Below are 21,783 nucleotides of genomic sequence, written 5' to 3'. Positions count from 1 at the left end.
TCTCACACTAGACAAGCCATGTCAACTAAGAGAGAACAAATAACCCATAGAAACATGAAGGCAAGGCTAGTAGGAGAGAAAGGGTAATGTGTACATTGCTAGTCTTCTAGCAAGAAATGCCCAAAGATGTTCCTAAATACTTCAAGCCCACCAGCGCATACAGATATCACAAATAATTCATAAGAATGTGTACACAAGGCTATTGGTGGAGAAGAAGATGTATTCCTGCGGGGAGTTCGATATACTCACACAAAACTACAAATTATACCATAACAAGGTATAAACCCCTCTATAAGGATTCCTAAAACCAGAAACTGGAAAACCGAGGTAGGCTGTAATGTCAACATTAAGACCAAGGATTTTTACATGGCATTCCTCAACATTTGATGGAATTTGGGAGATGATAAGACTTCATAACCTCTACAAGCCAAACACCACCCTTTGACAAGTAATTTGATGATCAAAATTTGTTGCAAAGGCTTTTGCCAGCCTATTTGCTTACAAGGTCCTTCACAAATTCGTGGCTATGGGGTAGTAGCTTATGCTTGACTGGCATCACTCCCTTCTCACGCCATCGCTGGACCAAAAACTCTTCCAATGCCCGTACCTTCACAAGAAAAAAAACAGGGAATAACAATTAGCAGATCTTTGCTTAGCCCCTTATACATATCAAAACTACCCAAAAAAGGCACACAGCCCCCCTTCCCTTTTTTTGAGAAAATTACTGATGATGCTACTTCTTAGAAAAACAAAGCAAGGGCGGAAGTGCATACTTGTCTAATAACAAAGGGTTCTCCCTCAATGGTCAACGGTTTGGTAATGAAAGTGAGCAGACCGTTTTTGTTGCCATAAACGATGTCAGTGAAATATCGGTCTCCAACCTAAGAAAGTTCCATGTCAACTTAATTTAGGTTTTAACGTTGAGAGCTTTAAAACATCTAGTTGATTAGCAAGTAATGCTGCACTTTGGAGCTTTACCATCACCAATGATGATGCATCACAACCAAAATGCTTCTCAAGTTCCTCAGCTGATCCAGATGGCTTCTTTGACCCTGCAATCAACTTATGCAATTGAAGAGTGCAGCAGAAATACCCACAGTGAACCATTGAAAAATGCATGTCAGAAGACCATGCAAAATAAAGTATAGCTGAAAGCTTGTGACCCAGCTTAAGATCTTTGAAAATACTTTACAGGGTGTAGGGGGCTTCAAACAAATATCCAGGAAACACATGTATTTCTTAGAAAGGCGACGAGGGAACTTGCGGAGTGTGGCTGTGTCCCGGGGACCAACTCTATGCATATTTTTGCCTCCCATTAGTGCTCCATCCTTATATATGTACATACATTCTGACCTCACACTAGCAGTTTTCTTTCAGTTTTCTTCCAGTTGTTGTATTGTGCACTGAGCACCATCTGATACTCAGAGACAACACATACATTGTACATGGTTTTGTCTCATAGGCCAGTTCTCTTTGGCCTAAGAGAGACATTAATACAATCTTTCTTTCTTTATTTCTCTCCTGTTTTTTATAGAATAGTTTTTTGGATTTAAATCATAACTTGCTAATTTCCTTGTTGTAGTAGTTACTCCATCAGTTGAACCTCAAATTTATTTTTTCTTGATGTCCCTGTATTCTTACAAATTTTTTCTAGTGTTTTCCTTGTTTTGTATTTGGTTTGTTGTTAAATATGTGCAATCAAATTTCTCATTTGTAAGGTTGGATATTGAAGATGTATTTGAGGAATTTACATGCATGTAAAGATACCTAATTTCTTGCAATTTTATTACTTCTTTGCGAAAAAACTCTATCCAAAGTGGGACTGCAGGCTGAATACGAAAAGAATGCTTTAAAGAAATACTTAAAGCCAACTCAAGTCTCTTGCGAATCCATGTCAACACGTGAACGCTGGTTGCTGCTGTTGGGGCTGATCATGCTGCTGATTCCCCTGCTGTTCCAGGCTGCAACAGTCTAGGGCTCAAGCTCAACATTAGTGTTTGTAAATAATAATCATATCCGTTCACTTTGCACACACCCGTCTTTCCTGTTTACGTGTTGAAAAGTGTTGTGTATGGGCATGAAAGGTGCTCAAAAACTGCGTCCACTCATCAAGGGGAATTCTTTATAAGTGCAGAAGTGGGGAAAACACAAAGCTGCCAACGAAACTATGTGCATGGGGGCCATGATCGCCCATCCTACTAAGAGTCACAAGCTACGAACTGAACAACAATTATCTCAGTTACTCCAAGCTGGATTTATCCGCCCATCATCCGCGTCGTTCGCTACACCCATCTTTTTTCGTGCAAAAGAAAGACAAGACCGCACGTTTATGTATAGACTACAAGGTACTCAATAAGTTCCCAATGCCCAAAATTGAGGACATTCTAGAGTGTCTTAATGGTGCTAAGTATTTGATCTCAAGAGCGGCTATCACCAGGTTCAGATTTTTACAACCGACATTCCAAAGACGGCTTTCCGGACCAAGTGTGGCCATTATGAGTTCGTAGTGATGCCGTTTGGTCTCACCAATGCCCCAGCGACGTTCAATAAAATTATGTCTCAATATTTCATAGAGTTAATTGGAAAGTGTCTATTCATCTTCTTCGATTATACATACATACATACATACATACATACATATACTACATTAACGACAAAAAGAACGCATTTGGCCCATTAGAGGTGCATTATCTGGGATGCATGATCAGTGAGTCTAGTATTTGCCGACAAGGTACATGCTATGTACCCAAGACTCCTAAAGAGATCAGATCATTTGTGCGTCTTTGCCACGCCTACAGGACCACCATGGACAAATTTTTTGACCTGGCAGCACCTCTTACAGATCTGCTCAACGGCACGAAGATGCATTGCCAAAAAGTGTCCGTTACGAGCAAGGCTCTTGAGGCATTCCATGCATTACAAAAACTGGCCCCAAAAATACCACTTCTCAAGCTGGCATCATGGGATTGTTGTGATTACATGGTGCTTCAGGGAGTCAAAGAGATGGAAGAGAGAGAGAAAGAAAGAAAGAAAGCTATATTAACGTCTACTAGAGGCCGAACTCGACCTATGAGACAAATCAATGTACAACTGTCAATGTCTTCTGGATGTCCAGAAAAAAAAGGACAAAATGAACATGAAATAAACTATGAAAGTACTGAGCTAGTGGGGAGGTGTGATGGATGGAGCACTACTGCTAGAGGCTCAGTATGCAACCTATATGCGTAGTGTATACAAGAATGCAATGCAGAATTGTCTAGCTCCAACCAATACCATAATGGGGGTGTAATATGTGATACATAAGCGATGGCGAGGTAAAATGGAAGAGAGAGAGAGAGAGAGAGAGAGAGAAGAAGCACAATGGAGAAAGAAAGTTATATTAACGTCTACAAAAGGCCAAAATGGCCTATACGACCAAAAGGATTACATCATGTCCATGGAATACATCATCATGGGTACTAAAATGAAAGAAAATGACAAAGCTAAAAAGAAAATGACAACTAAAATGCTAAAGCTAAGATGTTAGGGCTGATCCATGTACAAAGGGCATAAGGCTTGCATATCATCCTAAGATATCCCGCATGGGGTGCCGCGACATGTTACTGTTAGAAGTCATCTCCTGTCTATTTTTATACACCAGGGCCTTTGTTGTGGGTGTGCCCGCCCTGTATAGGTGTTTTATCATTTTTCCTCACTCCCCGTATTTTTTCCCCATTTTTCCGTGGTCTGGATGGATGCCGGATGTTGGCAGGAGCCTCTGGTGGCTGGCCGACTGTCCATTCAGCAGTCGTGTGGCTGGCCGACTGCCTATTCAGCAAGCGTGGAGATTTTCTGCTGGCCGACTTGCTTTATGCAGTCATGGAGGGCCATCATGCACTGGCCGACTTGCTTTATGCAGTCGTGGAGGGCCATCATGCGCTGGCCGACTGCATCTATGGGGCATATAAATATGCCCCATGCTCCCCACCACTTTCTCATTCAGTTTTCTGTGGGACCTTGTGTATAGAGAAGAGTTTACACGCCTATTTCCGCTGCATATTCTGACATGGTATCAGAGCCCTAGGCTCGTGATAGATCTTGGGAGTTTTCTGAGCAAGAGGGGGATAGTTAGATTGCTGATTGATGGACTGTTTTGGACTGTTCGGGAAGAGAAGGTGCAAGAGGAAGGCGGGCTAAGGTGCTGGACAGCCACTTGCAGGATTTAAAGTTTTTTTTTTCCCACCCACCTACCCTTTTCAGTTTAAGACCTCCTGTCCAGTCATCAGGACATTATGCTCAGGGACGATCTTCCACCCAGTCTCCCACCCTCTCGCCCTGAGGACCATCATATTGATTTGGTCCCTGGATCGGATCCTCCTAGCAGGTTTCCCTATCATCTTTCCAAGACTTTAGAGGGCGAGTTAGAAAAACAGTTATCTGAGCTCCTCCGAGCCGGATTTATTTGGCCTTCCTCCTCACCATTTGCTGCACCCATCCTATTTGTCCAAAAGAAGGACAAGTCTACACGCCTTTGTGTAGACTACAGGGCATTAAATAAACTCACCATTAAGAATAAGTTTCCTATGCCAAGGATTGAGTACATTTTGGAGCGTTTAGACGGTGCTAAATTTTTCACTAAGATCGACCTCAAGAGTGGTTACCGTCAGGTCCGCATTTTTTAAGCTGACATTCCAAAAACAGCTTTTCGAACAGAGCGTGGTCACTACAAGTTCGTAGTCATCCCTTTTGGGCTTACAAATGCACCCGCAACCTTCAATAAAATGATGTCCAAGATTTTCACAGTCCACATTGGGAAGTGTGTTTTCATATTCCTTGATGACATACTAGTCTTCTCAGCCACTGCGGAGCAGCATGAGAAAGATGTGGAGAAAGTCTTGCAACTTTTGCAAGATAATGAGCTCTACATAAACGCCAAAAAGTCTGTCTTTGGTGTTAAAGAAGTTCAATATTTGGGCTATATCATTGATACGATGGGATTAGACTGGATCCATCAAAGGTTCAGGAGATCTTAGATTGGGACATTCCTAAGACCGCCCAACAAATCCGCTCATTCGTAGGTCTTTGTCAGGTCTACAGTACCCATGTCCATCAGTTTTCCAACCTTGCAACACCTCTTATCGACTCGCTCAAGGGAGTGAAGACTCGCAAGCAGAAAGTCTCAAGTTACAGGCCACGCACTTGATGCATTCCGTGCACTCCAGAAAGCCGCCTCAGAAGCGCCTGTATTAAGGTTAGCATCTTGGGATGAGCCTTTCGAGGTCATTACCGATGCAAGCAATGTAGCCATAGGTGCAATTCTCCAGCAGGACAATAGACCCGTGGCATACTAGAGTAGAAAGTTGAATGTCGCCAAAAAGAATTATTCGATATATGACAAAGAGCTTTTGGGTGTGATCACAGCGCTCAAACATTGGAAGCCTTTTCTTTATGGACAGGTTTCAACAGTAAAAACAAACCACCAAGCACTTAAGTGGCTTCAAACTATGCCCAGTGCCCAGTGGAGTGATCGACAGGCCAAGTGGAGTCAACTCTTCCAACAGTTTGAAGGAATGATTGAATACATCCCTGGTAAGCATAACCCAGTAGTAGCAGATGCTCTTAGTCGAAAGGCCAACATCCAGACAATCTAAGAATCTACCATTCTCGAAATCACGAGGAAGGACTTAGATAGCATGAAAGACCAATATGTCGACTCCCCTGAGTTTGGTACTCAGTTTGGCCCTCAATTCTGAGCCGGGTCATTATTCGGTACAGAACGGTTGGTTGTTCTTCAAGAACAGCCTCTGTGTCATTGGGGAAAAGCGATCAGCTCTTCTCCATGATGCCCATGACTCCTTAGTTCGAGGACATAGGGGTATCAACAGTACCCTCGAGAAATTGGAACGGTCCTTTTATTGGCCAAAGATGAGGCATGATGTCTATTCACATGTTCAAGCCTGTAAGATTTGTCAAAAAGAAAAGGTTCCACAAGCAAAGAAGACTGGTTTACTTCAACCTTTGCCTATCCCCGACCGACCTTTCATCGACATATCTATGGACTTTGTAGGGCCTCTACCAACATCCACCGGATTCCGGAACACTCAGTGTTTTACCATTGTGGATCGCTTCAGTAAATTATACATGCTCATCCCATGCAAGTATACGGCCACAGCCGAGGACGTAGCTCGTCTGTTTCTCAAGCATTGGTACCCAATTTGTGGTTTGCCTAGCACCATTACATCAGATAGAGATTCCGAGTTTACCTCACATTTCTAGAGGGTAAGTTACAGTTGTCTAGTGCATTCCATCCGCAAACAGACGGCCAAATAGAAATTTATAACCAGTTGGCCTTTGATGTTCTCAAGTCATATTGTCATGACCAGCAGTCCAAATGGGAACATTATCTTCCATTGGTCCATGCTATCTTGAACGACACTCATTCATCCTATGTCGGACGGACTCCATATGAAGTAGCCTTTGGTCGCCGTTTCTCTTCTCTTTTGACGAGATTGGTGTCTCCATCTCTTGAGACTAATGAAACCACGGAAACATTTTCCGAGATCATTGAGTCAACCAAGGACTGCTTGACCAAAGCACAGGAAGCATATAGCAGACAGGCGAATAAGTCTAGACGAGATGTCCACTTCAAGGAAGGGGATTGGGTCTATCTGTGTATCATGAAACAAGCGGACAAACATTGTCCCAAGATTTCATTCCGTAGTTTTGGACCTTTCCCAATAGTTAAGAAGTTAAGTGATGTCTCCATAAAGTTAAAGTTGCCTACCAGTCGGACGATGCATGATGTTTTCCATGTTTCTTGGCTAAAACCATATGTTGGACCAAAAGTGTTTGATGTTTCATATGAACAGCAACCAGACGTGGTAGACGAAGCAGAAGTCATCGACCCGAGCAAATCCTTCTTCATCGTTGGAAGCATGGTTCCGGTTGACAAATACGTCAGTTCTATACGAAATTCCCAGATAGAGGTACCCACGGAGCTGTATGGCTAGACGAGGAGTTCTTTCAAGAGTATCCCCAGTTGTTGGCGGACTACTTGGAAGCCATGAACCTGCTGCCAAGATAAGCAAGAGGGAATGTCACATGCACTCTGCACCGTAGTAAAGGTGACAAACTAGCTCATCATCATCAGTGCAACATTGTAACAGTATTAGTACCATTCAGGATGATATTTGCCGTACGTCGTGACCCCATTGTAATCCTCAATCCAGGATAAGTCAGGCACGAGCTACGTAAGTCAGTCTAAGCCATAGCAAGTCAGTCAGTCAGTCTAAGTCCCTTAACCCACTTAAAGAGACGCATTCATGCATGTAAAGTCAATAGAAACCTTTTTGCATCAGAAAGCATTCTGCATATTGCATATCATTCATTCATTGCATCTAGACCATTGCAGAATCCCCAGATATCATCTAGTATTTACTAGAATATTTACTATGAATTTTCTGGTAATTTTTCCATCATTTTCAGCATTTTATACATCTTTTATGCATTTATTGTGGACATGAGCAGTCTATAAGCTCTGTAGCCAGCCGGCTGGCTCCTTTGGTCCATATAAATAGATCAGCATCATATTCATTCATTCATTCATCATATTCAGCAGTAGAGCATTCAAGCGCTTGGCATCTTCAGCACAAGGAGCATAAGCAATTGCAATTTTCAGCCATCATATCTCAGCATTTTCCTCCTACAGCACTAGGTGCCTCAACACATGAGCATTCAGCCCCCTACATCAGCAAAACGCAACAGTTTCAGCATTCAACCTTGCGTTTTCTGCACCCATACAGTTTTCAGCATTCATCTACTCATCGTTTTGCTCCAGCCACTTGGTGAAGGTAAAACGCAGCATTCATATTCATTTTCAGCATTCATACTCAGTCTAGAAGAGTCCCAAACAGCCCCTCTCTCGGCCTCAGCTTTGCATCCCTCCCTCATTCCATTGGGAAGGGTGCATAGGCTCGAGATTGGACATCTTTGGTGCTTCTATAGCAAAGTACAATTCAACCCAACACTTGGTCTTCAAAGGTCTTGCGTTTGGCTTATCGTCAGTCTCTTTAAAGATAATAAAGCAAATACTATCTCGGTAACGGGATAGGGGGCCTTTCAGTGGGTAATTCGGGACCCCATACGATGTACAGTTCTCATCTCTCTCTCTCTCATATCTCTTTAAAGTTTGAAGTCATTAAAGTGGATTGCTAAACTCGCGAAACTCGGGATACAGAAGACGGTCTGAGCATTTGTGTGGCAGGATCCTCCAATACGAATACTTCCACTGCATGTTACAATAACGCAAAACAGGGCCTTCTTTATACCTCTATGTGGTGAGAATCTGTAGCATCAACTTTAGAGAGAAGGTGTTAGCAGTCATCTGCTGTCTGTATATTTACACCAGGGCCTCTGTTGTGGATGTGCCCGCCCGATTTAGGTGTTTTCTCATTTTTTCCCACTCTCCATATTTTTTGCCATTTTTTCTCTATTTTTACCAGGTGTGGGAGTCTTTCCTGTGACTGTTGGCTGATTCAGATGATGGCCAACTGCCCCTGCTGCTACACCAAGGCCTCTGTTGTGGGTGTGCCCGCCCGATTTAGGTGTTTCCTCATGTTTCCCCACTCTCCATATTTTTTCCCATTTTTTTCTATTTTTACCAGATGTGGGAGTCTGTCCTGTGACTGTTGGCTAATCCGGATGATGGCCGACTGCCCCTGCTGCTCCACGACTCTCCCTGTGTGCTGGCCGACTGTGAGTAGCTGGCCGACTGGAGTTGCAGTAGGTCGGGTGACTTTATGACTGCTATCGGCTGTCTTTTGTGCAGGCCGACTGGTTGTAGGGGCCATATAAAATGGCCCCTAGCCCCCACACACTTTGTATTCTGATCTCGGGATTTTCTCTTGTGTATATAGCAGAGTTACACGCCTCTCTCTCTCTCTCCATTGGCTGTGGGAAGTACTGCAAAAAGTCATGGCCAAGACCGGAGTTAAAGAGGAGCTCGTGAAGGTGGAGGACAAGCTCAGCACAATTATCAAAGAAAACAAGAAGATGGTCGACTCTTCCGTGACCGCAATCATAAACCGCCTCTCCAAACTCAAGAAGGGATTTGACAAAATCCAAGAGCTAGAAGAGAGAACATCCAGGCAAGAGGCTGAGATTTCAGCCCTAAAGGAGGAACTAGTGGAGGCCAAATTGCAAGCAGTTGGAAGCCACTTCACAAGGCAAGCTTGAGGATGGAAAATTTCAGCCCTCCTTGATTGAAGAGCTGAATACCATCAAGGAACAAATGAGGATCATTCGAGAGGAGGAGGAGCAACATAAAGAGAAAGACATCTTCATGGGTGGAGGTGATCACAGAGACACAAAAGAAGATGGACGAGATGGAGAAATGGATTGAGGTCGCCAAGAAAGGGAAAGGTAAAGAATCGCCACCCATCCCCACTCCCACCATCATCAACATGACCCTTGAAGAGGAGCAAAGGAGGAAGACCCAGGCCTTACATGTACGAGTGTCCGGTCTAAAAGACCGTGATGAAGGGGAAACCAAGGAGCTCTTCTCTATGATGGGCATTGAAGCCACGCACACAAAGGCATGGAGAGTGGGAAAGAAGAGAGAAGGTAGTGGCGAATCTTCTAAGGAGAGAGCACTTATCATTCGTTTCCCCTCCATGGAAGCGAAGAAGGACTTCTTGAAGAGACGTCCTACACTCAAGAAGACGGGAATATTTCTTGGAGATGACCTCACACTCTCGCAGCTTGCCCACATGAAAGAAGTTATGCCCGAGATAAGGGCAGCCCGAGAGAAAGGGAAAGTGGCCTTCTATAGAGTGGAGAGGCGCTCTTCATGACGGCACGAGACCTATGGGACTACACTCAAAGTTGCTATTTGGAATTGTAATGGATCTATACGCCTTGATGTAGGGGCTTTTGAGGATAGTTTCACTGGGAGGGACATCATCTTCTACTCTGAGACGCATCAGGCTCCTGGACAGTCCATGCCACATGTTAGTGGATACCGATGGGAGACAGCTTGTAGACAAGAGACTCGTTCAGAGCATAGAGGATGGGGCTCAGGAGGAGTGGCAGTATTGTTTAGAGAGGAGCTGCAGCCACTAATACATATAGTCCGCAGAGATGAGCAGGCTAGGTACATGTGGGTTAGACTAAGGGCAGAGACGGGCAGATATCTCTACATTGCTATATGCTATTTTGCTCCTAGTACATCAGTGTATGCATCACCTAGAGGACATTCTCCCTTTTCTATTTTGGATGATGACATTTGGGAGTTCTCCAAGGATGGTGATATCATTCTCCTCCTGGGAGACTTCAATGCCAGGACCGCCCATAACCAGACAGTATTTTATGATACCTCACAGGAGATGTTGAGGGAGCTTGATGTTAGGGATATGGGCCTATCTAGACTCTCACAGGATGAGGAACACACTAACTATGGGCGGTATTTGATAGACATGGGGACTACACATGGATTGGCCATCCTAAATGGCCTACAGAGATTCGCTTTCCACATCGGCATGGTGCTAGTACAGTGGACTATGTTATGGCTCAGCCCAGTCTCATTCCCTCTTTTCAGGATTTTATGGTAGGCACTAGGCCGGTTGGAGTAGCAGTGGATCATGCTATCTTGTCCTTCACTCACATTTCAGTTCAGCACAGCTCCATTCTCCACACACGCTCGTTATACCTTTACGAGGGAGACTGACACCGTGTACACGGATGAGATATACAGACACTTATGTGCCGAGGAGCCGGGACGGCCATTAGATGAGCTCACTCAGATATTGATAGAGACGCTTCATGCTACAGCATCAAAGGCATATCCCCATAGTCAGCCTACACGGAGACAATCTAGGAACATGCCCCAGAACAGCTGGTATGATGAGGAGTGCAGAGAGATGAGGATCAGATTACAGAGAGAGGTGCTCATGGGTGTTACCACTCGTAGACAGTCACGGATTACCTTCCGGCGCCTAGTGCGACGGAAGAAGAGGGCTTATCTTGCTCAGTTAGAGAGGGATTTGTATCAATTATTTATGAGTCAGGACTGAGGCGAGGCATGGAGACTATTCCATGAGCATTCACCATCACCAGCCATTACCTCTACAGAGATTTGGGGTGAGTATGCAGCATCCCTGTACACAGGGACAGCCACCGTGCCAGACCCATCGGAGCCATGCCCAGAGACATGTGCTTTCTTTACTGCTGAGATGGTAAGGAAAGCTATTGACAGGATGAGGACTGGGATGATATTGTGTTGATCTCAGATTCTCCAGAGGGGATGCAACGTCATTTGGATGCATTGCACACGTTTGCACAGGACAGTGGATTGTCTGTTAACCTTGGTAAAACCAAGGTGATGGTGTTTAACACCACAGCACAGTGGGTTAGGAGGTCAGCACCCACCTTTACATATGGTCAGGAGATAGTGGAGTATACAGATGCATATACTTACCTTGGTGTGGTTTTTAGTGGCCCGCTATTTTCCTTGAGGAGAGCAACAGAGACCAGATTGACCAGAGCTTATGCAGCATTGGGGAGACTAGAGAGGATGTGTTCGCAGGTTCAGTTTCAGGAGCCTCGAACAAAGCTCTAGCTCTTTGACACTTTGGTCACTTCAGCCATGCTGTATGGAGTGGAGAGATGGGGACCCTCAATGGATCACCACAGCCGAGCTGGTAGCACTGATGGATGGAGATGTATGGAGAGGCCCTTGGTTTCTATGATTTCCCGGATGATTAGGGCCAAGGCCTCCGTACCACATGATATTATCTGTGCAGAGATAGCTGCCCCCCCATTGGTAGTAGAGGCACTCACTCGATCAGTCTCCTTTATACATAGCACTTGGGCTCTCCCTAGCGACAGATATGCTCGCTTAGCCCTGGAGTCTTCACGACAGTTGGCATCACAGGGAGACGGATCATGTTGGTATGCACAGATGACAACTTGGTTCCAACTGCATGGCTTTAGTATGAACAAGCTACCTCCATTTCAGTACTCCCTAGATGCACCCTCCCTTTATCTCACACGGGCAGAGATTACCAGACTTATCAGGCAGGACTTGACTCAGCTGGACACTAGGAGGACATGGATACAGCCGACACACGAGCTTGGTACGAAGATGGCTTTCTATAGAGATCATCTTCTCCAGCTCACGGAGGATGGGTTTGTGATTAGACCCAGCTACATGGATACTCATCTTTCTCATGGGGTACGGTGTGCTATTGGTCAGATGCGCACATCCTCACACCAGCTAGAGATTGAGACTGGCAGATTCAGAGGAGTACCAGCTAAGGCCAAGATTTGTCAGTTGTGCCAGATGGAGCCAGAGACAGAGTTACATTACATATGTCACTGTCCAGTATATTATGAGATACGAGGCCGTTTTCACTGCCTGTTCAGAGAGGGTTTCGGACCACTTTCCAAAGTCATGAGATACCAGGATCAGAGATGCCTCGGATTTTACTTGCTGGAGCTACGTAGACATAGAGAGGGGGGGGGGTCAGAGAGGGAGAGACACCTACAGAGGCAGATTACAGACTTCTTTCGACCAGAGATTGAGCAGTCAAGCCAGCAGGCATTGCAGCTAGCCCCAGAGTATAGCCACACCAGAGGTACACTGATTGATCGGGCTATAGAGCTGGGGCGGTCCAGGCGCCCCAAGATGAAAGGCCCATCCCGACACCGGCGGAGACTACAACAGAGGATCAGGACCATACTAGCACGGCATGGGAGACATCCAGTCAGAGTACTCACCATCATGGAGGACATTGAGGATATCCGCCATCGACCGATGAGAGACATCTTTGGATAGTGATGTATATGATGCTTACCTTTGTTGCTGGAGTTTTCCTTCCCAGATGTTATCCATTAGGAGCTCCTAGTACCTTACTTTTCCTCATATTTGTTGTTTCACTTGTTTAGTTGTTTTAGCTTTTCTTACACAGACATTGTATCAGATCCACCAATTGTTGTAACCTTTTTGGTCTCATACGTCATTTTGGCCTTTTGAAGACGTTAATATATCATGTCATTTCTCCCTCTCTATTGCTGTGTTTTTCTGCAGTGCACTTGCTCTTGTGTTTTCAGATCTTGTCTTCATCTCCGCTACATATTCTGACATGGTATCAGAGCTCTAGGCTCTTGGAAGATCTTGGGAACTGTGTGAGCAAGAGAGGGGCTGTTTTGGTGCTGATTTGGTGCACTGTTTTGGACCGTACGGGAAGAGGAGAAGCAAGAGGAAGGCGGGCTGATTTGCTGGACAGTGTAAACCGGCCTCGGTCTTCAGACAAAACCAAAGGGCGGTGCAAAAACAGACTTGCACACAAAACACTTCAACACCATCGAGGACCTAGAAAAGGAAAACAAAGAAAGGGAGCTAGAGTGCTCCTGCAAACAGTACATGGACACCGATTGGCCCCAAAACGCAATAGCGCCCCTTGCGGTATTTCTTTAATTGATTATAAGAGAGCTTTGATTACAACAAGGCTGGAAACTCAGCCGTCACAGTAGAACTCCTGAAGCCTGCAAAGACCCTGCATCATGGCTTCTTGTCCACTCGGCATCCACAAACAAGTCCAGCCATTGTTCACATCAAAAGACTCTCACACATTGAGTCTGCATACAGAAGCTTTCTCCCATGATCAGGGTTGCCACAACCATCCATAGCCTCTCACCCTATGAACAGCATCACACCCTGACACATCCAGTGCTTCTGCATCACAACACAGACTCCCAAACTGTCTCCCAAAAGAGAACTCGCATCACAACATAGCATACCATACGATTGACACACCTGTACCAACCCTCTCTACCTTCCAAGGGTACTTTCCATCTCTGTCATGGATTCCCTGTCCCCTGTCCAATCAGTAGCAAGGCTGTACCAAACATGTGTCCATTCCTGTACCTTATGCCTACATGTGACCTATCTCCTGGAGAACCATAAACATGTTTCCTCTAAAAACGTACGACTTGTTTTGACATGAAACCCTTAGGCCTGTTTCCCTTTGAAACCTTTGTCATGTTTCCATACAGAACCATTCATGGAACCATTCAACAACAGTGCCAACAACGGCATACATCTAGTTACCTGTTCCCTCATGAAACATCTGGAAACTTAGAGATGCCCAAAACTGTAGGTCCCTCTACTCCTTTCCAGCAGGAAGAAAACAATCTACTCCATGAGCATGCAGCCATGCGAGCTTGCATCACTCCCATGCCAAGGAACACATTCAATTGACTTGTACTTGCAGCCGGAAACCCAAGCACATAGCTGAATTTGCAGCCAACCAAAAACAGCCCATAAACCGTCTCAAAACTGTCCTCTAGTCCTCCTGCAGTTCTACCTGCCCCTCTTCCAAACAAGAGAGAAAGAAAGAAAGAAAGAAAGCTGTATTAACGTCTACTAGAGGCCGAACTCGACCTATGAGACAAATCAATGTACAACTGTCAATGTCTTTTGGATGTCCAGAAAAAAAAAGGACAAAATGAACATGAAATAAACTATGAAAGTACCGAGCTAGTGGGGGGGTATGATGGATGGAGCACTACTGCTAGAGGCTCAGTATGCAACCTATATGTGCAGGGTATACAAGAATGCAATGCAGATCTGTCTAGCTCCAACCAGTACCATAATGGGGGTGTAATATGTGATACATAGGCGATGGCGAGGCAAAAATACCTCAGAGCATGATCTCCGGGTGTGAGTGTAAGTGAGCTAGCCGCTCCTGGATATGGTGCTGATGTCGAGCCCGTATCTCTGTGATCTCCCTTTGATGTAGTCTGGGAGTCTGGTAGCCTAGTGCTCTCGGTCTCCGTCTGGCTCGGAGGTCCGCAGCGCGCTGAAGTGTAACCCCCTCCTATGTCAGAATAGGCACTGGGATAGATCTATGGAAGAAATAAGTGAGCTGGAGCTATCGCCCACCTCTCCCTGTGGTATTGAGTCCGTAGCAGTGTCTCTCTGTGGCGCTGTCTCTCTAGCAAGAACTGGTATATCATAAATGTACAGAAGGGTTTGACGTCAAGAGGATGTCTGAACCCTAGAACTTAAAAACAGCAGTAAAAAAGTTCTATGCAAGATCAGGGCAGTGCTCAAGAAAAGAGCAAATGCCCTATCTATTAGAAACAGTAAAAGAAAAGCTGAACACAAGAAACATCCAAATCTTCCTCATGCACGGCATCATATAAGGACTGCCGCAACGAGGCTCGAAAGATCTCATAAGGGTGCTGAAGGGGTGAATTCAGATATGCATGATTTCGCTGTAGCCAGAGGGTCCATAAGGCCCAGTATCTGATCCAATGGAAGAAAAGAGAATACTGTGACAAAGAAGCTGATAACGTGCCAAACATCCAGAAAAACTTGTAGAACCTGTGTGCAGGAAATCTGAGAGATAAAAAATAGGAGATCTTGTCCAGAAGGTCTCTGGAACATGAACAAGACCACAATAAATGCGGAATACTCTCAGTAGTATGATGACATCTTGGACAAAGAGGAGAGGCAATTCTTCTTTGGGCCAATTTCACTCCGACTGGAAAAATACCGACAATGCATCTCCAGAGAAAGAGTCTCTGTTTCAATGGCATTTTCAACTTCCATATCAATGTCAGTTTTGCTTTCCACCAAGCTAAAGACTTATCCAGATGCCAAAGAGAATGAGCATGCTGAGCAATCCATGGAGGAGGTAATATCAATCGATAAGCCTGTATAGAAGTCAATAGATGCAAAGGTTGAGAGGATAATCTTGAACTTGAAGCCTGAAGATGCCAATCTTGAAGCCTGTCTCTTACATCCAATGTTGGAATCGGAATGAAAGGGTGTAAGAGATCTGCAATAGCTTTCCATATAGATCTATGATGCATCCCAAGATTGTATTGTTGGCATGCTGCCGGAAAAGAAAGAATTTGCCCTCTAGTATCTACTACGTCGTCAATGAACCGGATGCCCAACTTCATAAGATTGTAAGCTCTGATTGGTTGTTGTACAGCAAGGGGAGAGTAAAAAACAGCACTCCAATGTATGCTTTCCATTCGAAGCGAGGAAGCTATAGAAGCAGGATGGGGAGACCATTTGATGCGAGAGAGCACTTTCTTCCAATCCTGAATCAAGGAAGTAGAAAATGGACAACCAGGGATTTTACCTTGAAATTTGCCTAGTACTTCCGATGGATCAACCAACCAACGACCATAAGCATTTGTGCGCATCCGACCACATAAAATTGTCAACATGATAGACCAAGGCTGCTCTTGTTGAAAAAAAGTTTTGAGCATAGTGATCTTTCTTGCCAGCACATGAAATTTGATGTTTATAATATTCAAACCACCATGCATTTTTGGCGAGCAAAGCAGGTCCATTTTAAGCAACCTTAAAGCTTTTTTATGAAGCTTAGTTTTCCAAAAAATCTCCATGGCTTGAGACATAAAAGAAGAAAGATCTCGAGATGACCAATGTAAGAGAGGAAGGTAGAATTGGACATAAGCCAGAACAATGGACTGAACAATTCGAAGCCGTACATGTAATGGCCAAGTGGAGATCTTCCAATATTCTAATTTGTCCTGAATTTTGTTTAGCACCCAAGATATTTGTTGCTTATTTGTGATTTTCGAGCCAATGGGATAGCCCAAATGTCTTACTATGCTTTCCGGATAAATAATCTGGCCAAGCCACAGGATAGCATGCCAGTCACAATGCTTGAGAGGTAAAAGTTTTGATTTCTGAAAATTAATTTTTAAACCAGCTGCCAATCCAAAATCTGAAAGAGTATCGATCAATAGACGAAGCTCCAGAGGACTGTTCTTTGGCATGAATAATGAATCATCTGCATAAGCCTGTGCAATGAAAGGCCATGAACCAGAAATCTGAAGCACCTCTAACTGTCTAGTATCAACCAGATGATCCATATAAAGAAGCAAAGGATGCGAAGCAATAGCATAGAACAGAGCACTGAGAGGGCATCCCTGTCAAACTGATCGTTCTAGAGTCCAAGACTCAGACAAATGTTTCCCTATAAAGCATTGAGCAGTGGAATCTGAGTAAAGCCAATATATGACATTAACTAGCTTTGGCCCAAAACCAAGTTTAGACATGATTTGAGAAACATAATCCCACTGCACCGTATCAAATGCCTCTGCCACATCCACCTGCATGACCAAGACATCTTGAGCAGAGTATTTTGCATATTCCATTGCAATGAGAGTATTGGAGATATTATCATGTATATGCCTTCTTGGAACAAAACCATCTCTCCACACACACACACACACACACACACATAAGAGCATATATTCACACAAAGCCCTTCATACTGAGTTTCTATCAAACCTCCGGAGATGCAAGGCAAACTCAGCCATAATGAAGCCTAGCGCTAAGGAAAGTAGCATAGAGAAAGAAGTAGCCCAATGCTGTACAAAAGCACCCTCCTCGAAGGTCACCATCGCCAGATGTGAGAACTCAACTACCCTCTCTAAAAACTAATGTCGGGATTCCACAAGCCCAACCAAATCCAAATCCCAATCCTTCAATCCCTGGAAGTACCACTGTGCCCCAGGCACGGTCATAGACACACTTGACCACAATCCAGAATCCTCACACAGAGTAAGGGAAATAGGAACATTCACAGTAGTGGTAACTGAAGTAGTAGTAGCCTCCTCAATAGCATCACATAGCGTAAAAGCAGGGCGAAGAGACCAACAACACATCCCGGTCACTGGTTGTCAAAGAAAGAGTCAGAGGCGAAGCAATAGGAGACAAATCCCCCTCAGAAGCTGTGAGCAAAGATAGCCCACTGTCTTCCTCAAAACATTACCAAAGGTATTATCCTGGCAAGGAGAAGTACGCACAGAAACTAAAGGCAAAGCAACAGGAGAAACAAACTCCTCAAATGCTGTGAGTAAAACTAGCCCACTATCCTTCGCTGCAGGAACATCTCCAAAAGAAGCATCCACAAGATCACTGGCTGCATAGTACCCAGAAGCAAAAACCATCTGTAGATTACTGGCATCACCATATAGATCACAAAGCAACTGCCACACAGAAAGTAGAAGCATCATCAGGAGCATAGATAAAGTGTCGAAGAACCGAATCCTGACAATTCAGGAGGAGAAGCCATAAATCTGTCCGTCAGTCTTCCTCCACCGACACATCCTCCGCAGAGGCAAGGTGCGGTAAGCACCGATTCTTGTTTGAGAGAAACTCCATCAAACCATACTCCCTAAGAATAGAAGTAACCTGCAACTTCCATGATTGAAAGTTACCACCATCCAACTTGTCTGCCTCATCTTGGAAATAACAAGAAAGTGGTACGGGAGCCAAATCTGAAACTGTCATTGTTGATCCAACCAATAGGACCAAACCTTATATGCTCAAAACTGTCCAAATCAGAAAACGCTGATGTAAATCCTTTCCTCCCACCAAAACGCAGCCCTAACAGGCTGGCCGCTGGACAGCACCCGAAAATCCTCCTGTAGCAAAAAACGTAGAAGCTTCTGTCGACTGTACCTCCAACTTTGAGGCCACCAGAAGAAGGAAGCAAAAAATGCAGATTTGATATAGAGAGAAAAGACAGCCACACAGAGCTTGGGAATAAGCTGTAAGGGAAAGGCAACAACTAGGACACTCCAAACTTAGAAGAAGAAGTGTCCTCCACAGGTACCGGATGCCACAGAGCCTCAAATCAGCAAACCAACATCTGCAAAACACCTGTAGAAGAGGAAACGCAGCACTTACAGTACTGCTGCTCTGAAAACAGAGCAGGCCAACAGCTGTACAGGGGTCCCAGAGGTCAAAAACAATGAAGATTGACCACAAACTGCAATGGGGAAGTGCCTGGAGGAGGCAGCATCCTTTGAAGTGCACAGTTTGACAAACGGTCTCAGGCAGTGTGTCAATAAAAGTGCCTACAAGGAAACAGGTGCTTCCTTTGTCGCACAACTAACCATGCCAAGGGGCATTGCCCAAAGTAATTAATAAAACAAGATGTTTCATAATTCTGAATACTCCTCATAACCTCCATTAAAACACCCACGTTTGTGGAAGCAAACATTGGTTAAGAGATCAAGAATTTACAAACTTCCATCGGAGAAAAGCTCAATTAAAAGGATGAGAAGTTGTCATAATGCCAAAATCCAAGATCCTTCTGGTAAACACCCATGCCACTTAATTGTGAGCTGCTGAAAGCTTTGGTGCTACTGCCAAGATACATCTTAGGTATAAATAATCTTCCTATGCTTTTCCTCAAATACAACCCCCTACCTAACCTTTTTTTTGGTGATCAAGCCACCATTATTCTACTTTCCATGCAAAGTTATAGAGACTGGTAAGAACGGCACTGTTTTCAGACAGAGCATGAGACACATCCTCTCTCTTAAGAGGAGACCTGTAAAAGGGTATAAAACGCACTGCACCAAAGTTTTAAGCAAATATTAGGCCACTGCTGCCTTATTTTAAAAGAAAATCCTGGACATCCACACACATCAACCTTACTGTAGACTCTGTTCCTTCATAGCTGATCTGCCAGAACCATTGTGAATCACGTCACATTATAGCTCATTTGTCTCTCCCTCTCGAGCACGATGGGTGTTTTAGGTCTGATCTTGGCTTCCATAACTTACCAATCGCCCAAGAACATTCTTTAAGTGATATAGGCTTTTACCTCAAAAGTCACATTATTTTGAAGCAGACAGTTCAATCATCACTTCCTCTTTAATGATGCAAAATTGCATAAAATTGCTCTAAGATCACACTCATATATTTCATCACCGACAAATTAGATTACAATAAATAAGTGAAGAAACAGTAACGCCTACCATGGCGGATTACAGGAATTCTAAGTGTGTCTTCGAGAGCTTTAGCCTCCAACCCATCTGGATCATACTGATACAGCCCTGCGCTGTCCCACCAGGCAGTCTTATGGTCAGGTTACTAAATAAATCTGCAAAGAAAAAAGCTGGTGATGACATAACTTAACCCCTAGCAACCCCCCGCCCCCCCCGCCCCCCCCCCCCCACACACACACACGTGCTACATAAAACTCTCATGTAATTTTGCTTGAAAGAGGGACAATGGGGGACAACCTTTTGTCTGCTACCTACAAACCCCACAATGGCTCAGCCAAAAAGAGCTTACCTGCAGAGTTGCTGAGGAGGGCAACGCGTCCATTGAAAGCCTTCTTGCAGTCTTCAAGAGAGCCAGCAAGAGAAGGCCACACGGTTTGCACGTAAGGGGCAGTGATGGTGTTGTCTTTATCTAGCACCACCCCTTGGAAGCCGATCTTCTTTAGGGCTTGCCAGTCGATCCAGCTGATGTCCGGTACGGACACGTGCGGCAGAGCCGCTTGGGGCTCCCTGGACACGACGTTGAGCGTGAAAACGATCCCGGCAGAGTTGAACCTCTGCCCGAGCTTAGCAAGCATGGTTCTAGGCACCCTGCGCTGGCTGCGGCTAGCCTGTTGAAGCCTGGACACCGTCGAGGCACGCCCTCCCCTGCTGCATTTGCTCGTCAGGTGACCTCCAGTGGAAAGAGGACCCCCGCTCTCCACCGCTTGCTTGTCACAGCGAAGACCCATGAAACCTCGAATCCCTATAGCCTTGCCTGCAGCCCAGCGCCCGTGAAAAAGGCCAGCGCGAGAGAGACCGGGACTAATCAGCGTCGTGAGGAGAAATTCTTGTTGATGATTCGACCACACAGTCATGCTTGAGACTGAGTGGGGAAAGGCGGTATTTCGATTTATTTAATGCTCCGGAATTCGCGGAATCTATACATTTAAATATGCTTATGGTTAACACTAGGGAACTCTGAAATTAAACCTTACAAATATACTAAACAACAAAGGGGGAGATGCAGACACAAAGTGTGTGTGGGTTAGAGATCGACTTAGTTGCGGATGAGCGAGTCGTACAAGTTAGGGAGAGATGCGGAGAGTGTGTGTGGGTTAGAGATCGACAAAGTGGGGGATGAGCGAGTCGTACAACAATTCGTACAATAGGTTACCCCCTCATCAAAAGCATAACCAAAGATACAAAGCATAGATTGATAGCCATTTCCCTAGATTCAGGTGAAGAAGTCATTACATTTGTCTCACTATATGCTTCTGGCCCCTCGAGCTCTAGACCAAGTCTATGGTCGTCCTTGATATCCTTAGACTCCCCTATCATCTTAGTGGGAGATTTCAACATGGTGGAAAATATTTATGATAGATTTAAGCATAAAGGTGGTGCAATATATGGTACGAAGAAGAAAAGATGGCTTGAATGTAAAGGGTTTCATGATCTAATTTATTTAGATCAATCCTCGTCCTTCATCTGGTCAAATGGTAGGTCTAGTGATCAAGTGAGGAAGGCCAAGCTAGATAGGTGCTACATGACCTCAATGCCTATCTTAACTGTGGGGTTAAAGTGTTAACTAACATTTTTCTCTTTGACCACAAACCCATCCTTGTAACCCTGAACAAGACCTCCCAACGGGGTTAGGGCAGGCTAGTTTCACTATGACCCTTAAATCTCCCAACTCCCCTTGTTTAAATCTGGCATCAAACAAATATGGCAGATCAACTTCGATCTAGGGAAATCACAAGCCAATGCTTGGGCTGTAGCTATTAAAGAATCTCAATATTTCCTCTCTAGGACCAAACAAGAGGTCACCACAATTAGGGGGCTAAGAGAAGAAATAGGACGTATGATCATGTCAACAAATTGGAGCAACTTATCAACAATGAAGGCAAAGACACACTCCAAGAAGAGCTACTTCAAGCCAAAGCTAAACTTAAGTGACAGGAGGAAATCAGCTTTGTTGGA

The 21,783-nt window shown here is 44.7% G+C and overlaps 1 protein-coding gene across 1 annotated transcript; it reads right to left on the bottom strand.

Moving 5' to 3' along the window:
• Positions 1–220: 220 nt before the first annotated feature.
• Positions 221–20,797, bottom strand: LOC147641474 (phosphatidylglycerophosphate phosphatase 1, chloroplastic-like). Its single transcript, XM_086810723.1, has 5 exons — positions 20,117–20,797; positions 19,798–19,875; positions 979–1,052; positions 774–881; positions 221–607 (listed from the first exon to the last, which is right to left on the bottom strand). Exons 1-5 carry the CDS (start codon positions 20,679–20,681, stop codon positions 491–493), a joined length of 942 nt encoding a protein of 313 aa, XP_086666849.1. The 5' UTR covers positions 20,682–20,797; the 3' UTR covers positions 221–490.
• Between the last annotated feature and the right edge of the window lie 986 nt (positions 20,798–21,783).

The sequence above is a fragment of the Cibotium barometz genome, chromosome 2 (assembly GCF_041138505.1).
Source record: "Cibotium barometz isolate CiBa-2024 chromosome 2, ASM4113850v1, whole genome shotgun sequence".
Classification (NCBI taxonomy): domain Eukaryota; kingdom Viridiplantae; phylum Streptophyta; class Polypodiopsida; order Cyatheales; family Cibotiaceae; genus Cibotium; species Cibotium barometz.
This window is presented reverse-complemented; position numbering and strand designations above follow the sequence as displayed.